This window comes from Pterocles gutturalis, unplaced genomic scaffold (genome assembly GCF_000699245.1).
Source record: "Pterocles gutturalis isolate BGI_N339 unplaced genomic scaffold, ASM69924v1 scaffold44494, whole genome shotgun sequence".
In the NCBI taxonomy this organism is placed as follows: domain Eukaryota; kingdom Metazoa; phylum Chordata; class Aves; order Pterocliformes; family Pteroclidae; genus Pterocles; species Pterocles gutturalis.
The window spans coordinates 1,005-6,957 of NW_010132298.1; the positions used below are offsets into that span (position 1 = coordinate 1,005).

Genomic DNA, 5,953 nt, shown 5'->3' on the forward strand with positions numbered 1-5,953 from the left:
GCAATGAAGAAAGCATGGACGCCGCGTGCTGTTAGGGACGGATTCCCACTGTAAATCCTGGCTGTAGTGAGCAACCAGCTCCACCAGTCACCCCTCTAGTCTGCCCAGTAAGCCCCGTCCTAGGCTAGAGCTCAGACTCCAGCAAGAGTGAGTCACGCTGCCCAGAGTGACTCTGCCTTCCCCAGCACCTCCGCGTTACTCAGAAGCACCTGCCTCCTCCTACCTCAACCCTTCAGTGCTCAAATGACACACAGTGCAGGAGCTACAACCAGCTGAGAGAGCTGAGACAGCTCCCAGCACAGCCCAGTTTGGTCCAGCACAGCTATTCCCAGTCCTGCCGGTCACAGCACCATCTGCCAAGAGCCCCAGCGCTGACAGAGCCACTTTCTCCATCACCAAGTCCGTTAACGATCGATCCACAAGATTTACATAACCAACAGAGACTGCTGCAGCAACCCCGCGCTCACAGGCATCACCTCCCCAGTCCCACAGCTCCCCAGGGACCGAGCTGCTGCACGAGGAGAGGAGACAGCAGAGCTCGAGTAAAGCCAGCAGGCACTTCGCCTTGAAAAAAAGTCCCTCCCCAGACAGAAAGACCTCGCTGGAACATCCCTGCTCAATGCAAACTGCAGAGAAGCCCAGCAGGGACCCCGCTGGGGAAGCCCCCCCTCAAAACACCCTGTCGAATTCAGTCTGGTTGGTGGCGGCCGGGTTCCTGCCCTGGTTTGCCGGCTGCTGGGGCATGTGCCCACCCCGCCTGCGTGGCGGGGCCAGGTACTCAAACATGGACTGGTTGTGGGTGGACAGCATGTTCTTGAGGTCCGAGGGCATGGGGTCTGACCAGAAGAAGTCGTGGTTCAGTGCGTCGTCACTGTCGATCCGCTGGGCGGGATCCAGCACCAGCAGCTTGTCAATGAGGTCGAGCGCGTAGGGGTCTTTAACATAGGCTTTGAGGCGATCCTTCACCTTGCGCTTCTGGCCCTTGGGGAGATCCAGCTTCTGGTACAGCTCGTATTTATCCACGTTCGGCCAAACCTGAGAAGGAACAGGAAGGGAGGGTTGGGAAGAAATAGTTATGGAGAGGAGAGGACAAGCCATTTTAGATGCTTAGACCCTCAGGCAACCAGGGCGAGGTCTGCAGAGAGAACAATGCTATTTTATAACCTCCAAGCTGGCAGACCCTGTTCCCACAGCATGGAGGAGGCAATAAAGAGCGCACTAAGGCCTGGAGACAGGTGGACAAGTCAGGACAGAATCCTCCTGGTGTGGGAATGGCATGCAGGATGCTCCAGGATTTGTGGTTCTCCCACAAAGGAGCTACTAGAGAGCACGGCTCAGGCTGGCTACAACATCCAGAAAGGTAAAATGACGAAACTTATCGTTAAAAAACAACCCGGATGTATGCGGTACCTTTTATCCTTAGAAAGCAAAGCCTGCTGCGATCACCAGCACCTACCTCAACCCTGAGCTGGACGACCGCCCTGGCCAGGAGATCCCCCAGCTAGATCCCCCACAAGAGGGCAGGACAAGCTGCTGTTGGATGAGGAGCTGGGAAGGGGCTGAGTGCTCACTCCAGGGCCCAGCTGACACCACAAATCACAAGCCAGAACTAAAGAGGCTTTTCAAGGTGACCAGCAAAAAGCACCTGAGCCAAACATCTCAACACAAAACAAAAAACCCTTCTTTGAGCAGAAATTCAGAGGGTGTTTATCTGAGAGACAACCCCCCAGACTAGAACAGATTCCTACATGCAACGTTCTGTTCTTTCCCACTCCACGCAGCCAGCATCCTCCTTAAGCACAAAACCAAGGACACGACTCGACCCTCCTGGAGGAGGTCTGGGAGGCTGAGTTCTGCCTCTTACACTGAGGAGGTTGAACACAAGTAACGCGACAGCTGTAGATTACCCAGAGCAGCAAGGGACGTGCAGCATCCTGCTGTGCCCTTGGCTCCCCGGAGGCAAACAGCATTTGCAGGAACTTCCCCCGGCGCCGTGCCAGCAGCAGGCACACGCCAGTGCCAGGAGCAGGCAGCAGCCAGCGCACAGGGCAGGGAACAGGTCCAGGAGCACCCGCTCCCAGCCTCTGCCCACGCCACCCACTTTGCAGCTCTCCTCCCACCTTCTGCAGCTCGCCCGCGCTCTCGCCCTCACCTCCGGCGTGATGGATCCGCAGAGCTGGCTGATGAGGGTGAGCTGGTGCTGCTCCGTGTTCCCCTGCATGATGGGGCTGCGGGTCCACATCTCTGCCATGATGCAGCCTCCGCCCCAGAGATCAATGGGGGGACCATACTCCCGCTCCCCTAAACGGAGATGCTGCGTTAGTCACCCAGGGGAGCGAGAGGGGCAGAGAAGCTGGCAGAGCCCGTCACCTCCTACCTAGGAGCAGCTCTGGCGGCCGATACCACAGCGTCACCACCCGGTTGGTGTAGCGGTTCGGCTGGCTGTTCTTAGCCAGGCTAGCCAAAAGTCCACAAGCTTCAGGACTCCATCCCGTGTAATCAGGACGTTCGCAGCTTTCATGTCTCGATGTAAAATCTGTACGAGGACAGACACAAAAAGTTAAGCCATTCAAGTACCCTCCTTGGGAGCCTGCTGCCAGCAGGGCACTTGGGCTCCAGAGGTGGGCAAGGAAGGATTTCCCTCTAGCCTCTGCCAAGACACCCACTCCTTGGAAAGCCACAGAGAGCAGGGTGACCTCAGAGCACAGCATGGATCTGGCCCATTACCTTGTTCCTGTGGATGTAGTAAAGTCCATTCAATAGCATCTGCATCACTTTCTTGATCTCCGAGAGTGTGAACTTGACATGGGCGTTGCTGAGAAGGCCAGCCAGGTCATGCTCGCAGAAATCAAACACAAGGTAGATGCTGCCTTTGCAGCGGTTGTAGGGAGAGGCTATGGGAGAGGCAAGGGGGGACTGTCAGAGAGGGATTCTTAATCCTCACCGCCAGCCATCTTGCTGCTCATACAATGCTCACTAGACAAAACCGCAGGGCACAGGAACACAGAGACACCCTGCAGGCCTCAAGTTCCTTCATAAAGGGGCACTAAGACAGCACAACTAGCAACGGAAGAACAAGAGATGAGGACTGGAGGACTGAATGTCATCAGACAGGCACGGAAAGGGCATGAAAATCTTTGGAAGCTTCATTTGGTATTGTTCTGTGCAGGTAACAGCTGTGGTCAGTAGGCACACGTTCCGCTAGCTGCCAGCCAAGCTCTATCACTGATGGCATCTGCGATAGAGGCGGCACCCGCAAAGACAGCCCCAGGAGAAATGCAGACACAGAGAGAATCTGTCTAATGTAACCTAAGAAAGTGAGGTGTTCTGCAACCTCAAGTAGCATCTACAAAAACAGACTGATCTGGATCAAAATGATTTAAAACTCCAACTGCAATTTAAGGTCAATAACAGGAAACCTCAAATGAAGCAATCGATTCCAATCTTGTTCCTAGAGCACACATGCAAATTGTTATTAAAAAGAAAGGCTGATTTTCATCAGCTGTAATCAGCAAAACCTGCTGATCAGCAACTCTAACTCGAAAACGACAGCTAAGCTCAGCCCTCACAGAAACACGCTGCCCTGCTCTGCCAGCCAGGATGGTGCCTGCTCGACCAGGTTTGCAGTTCCGTACCCAGACACGGCCCTTACGGCACATTCCCCATGTAAAAAGGGAAAAGCTTAAAGTCTAAGAACAGCAAATGCAACATTTCTACTTTACTGGAAACTGAGGTCAAGGTAGATTTGGATGAAAACTGGAATTCAAACAAAACACGAACAACTGACATGTCTACAAAAATATTTATCTTGGGTATGCCAGGCATGCAATCATCACGACTGGTTTAATCACACAATGAATTAAAAATTAACTTGTCATCAGTGTTTTTACCTCTACCTGTTCAGACAACAATTTACGCACAGCGAAGCACTAGAGTGACTTCAAGTTCCCGGTCTTGGGCCAAAGATTTCTACCAGTTCACTGACTAGACTTTTTTAAAAACATCACCAGATACCTGCCAGTTTCATTTTTATTTAACTGAAATGACTGACTAGAGAAGGCAGGCTTTAACTCAGCTGTCATTTTCAAAAATATTTTTTCCACTACAAATCTATATAAGAGAATGACACATAAAAACTAGCAAATGTTTTAAAGCAATTTCACTCGAAACTGTGCCAGGCCAGGTGCACTGAGCATGCCAGTCACGCTGCCTCCCCCAGGGCCAACCTGCAGTGAGGAGGAGGAGTAGCAGCTCAGAACTGCCTGTGTGGAGTCCCAGCCCTCACAGCACAGCGGTTACTGTCACGCACAGAAAGAGACGCCGAGCCAGCCTCCAGCTGGAGCCGTGTCATCAGCTCAGAGCTGCCACAAACTGCCATAACCCAACCAAGAGGGATGGCTCCAGGTCCCAACAGGGAGCCGGCTGTGTGCAGCCACACGATCAGCATTGGGCTGAGTACCCTCTGCTGCAAAGTCTCTCTGGCGCTGGGTTATCTGAAGCCTCTCAGACAGCAGTTTCCCAACACAGGCAGTGTTCACCACCACGGTACAGGCATACCCTAGCACAACCGACACCACAGCAATGTCCTAACTCATTTAGAAACTGCTTTCTAAGATGAGTGTCCCATCACCCCACAGCACAGGCAGGAAAAGAGGCCCATGGTCAGCTAGAGGACCCCGCTGCCACCACAAACCACCAGCCTGCTCAGTGGCAAAGGAGGGCTGAAAAAAAGTCAACAGCCAGAGCAAGGGAGACCCCCCACACTACCTTTGGTCCTGCAGATTTCAATGAGGTTCACCACATTCTCGTGTTTGAGCAGCTGGAGGATTTTAATCTCTCGCAAGGCTGTGATAGGGAACTGGAAAGGAAAAAGAGAGGACAGGGATTAGGGGTGCAGGAGATCAGGCCAACCCTGCCTAGGGAATAGGAGAGATGTGACCATAGCAGCTTGGCAGGGGACCTGCTCAAGCAGAACCGTGACAAGTCACTGAAAGGCAAGCAGAGCTTTAAAATATACCACCAACACTGGGACTGCCAAAATTTATTCACCCTCAGGCCACCATTAGCGAGAGGGATTCTGCCACGAGACAGAGGTGTTTGGGTGGTGCCGCAATAGGCAGACAGACACTCCTCCTTCCTCTCCTCACCTTGCACATTTGTAACAAGACATGACAAAACCCAGACTGAGCTGCACAGCAGCCTCCCCAGCTGCTGCCTGTGTTTGCGCTGTTACCTCCCAGCCACCAGCCCGCGCAGCCCGGTCACCGCACAGCTACTGCACCACACCGCTGCCATGTGCCCTTGCAGCCAAGAAGGTTGTAACAGGCCATACACTTTGGCAAGGCAACAAAAAGACCCCACATTATCACCCAACATTATCAGTAGGAGAGGAAAAAGGCCACAGGGCTGGAATCCTGCCCACACCCTTACAGGTTTAAGATCTAGCATAGTATTACAGCAAATATTGTTAAAGAGCAGAGTGAAAACACACCTCTGCCATCCCAAAGATTAGCTCTCATCTCTGAAACTCCCAGCCCAGGCCTTCCCAAACGCAGCACAGCCATGCTCCCACACTTACCCCCTCCTTCTCATTTTCCATCAACACTTTCTTCAGCGCTACTTTCTTGCCCGTCTGACGATGCTTGGCTTTGAAAACCTCCCTGTAAAAACAGAAAGAAATCCGTGAGCAGCACAAGGAAGAAGGGAAGGAGCCAGGTACTCCCAACCTGGAACGAGACCAAACAAGACACACCAGAGCCCCAGACAGCTCTGTGTTGACTAACCCGCCCAGCCCCCCCTTTGGACCAAAGACCCCAAACACTGACTCAGCCCAGAGCTCCCACAGCCCCACGAGGATTTTGGGCAAAGCTGCGAGCCCCCGCCCTGACTGCCCGCAGGGGAACTCTCCTCGGCCAGCGCCCGGGACAGAGCGGGGCCTCGGGGTGGGGAAAAA

General features: G+C 53.3%; 1 protein-coding gene across 1 annotated transcript; it reads right to left on the reverse strand.

Moving 5' to 3' along the window:
* Positions 1 to 585: 585 nt before the first annotated feature.
* Positions 586 to 5,660, reverse strand: CDK9 (cyclin-dependent kinase 9; the record flags this gene model as incomplete). Its single annotated transcript, XM_010080854.1, is given in 7 exon segments — positions 586 to 1,035; positions 2,153 to 2,301; positions 2,378 to 2,464; positions 2,467 to 2,536; positions 2,728 to 2,894; positions 4,768 to 4,858; positions 5,579 to 5,660. Coding segments are annotated over 7 exon segments (1,012 nt in total), but the record flags the coding sequence as incomplete, so codon positions are not given.
* Between the last annotated feature and the right edge of the window lie 293 nt (positions 5,661 to 5,953).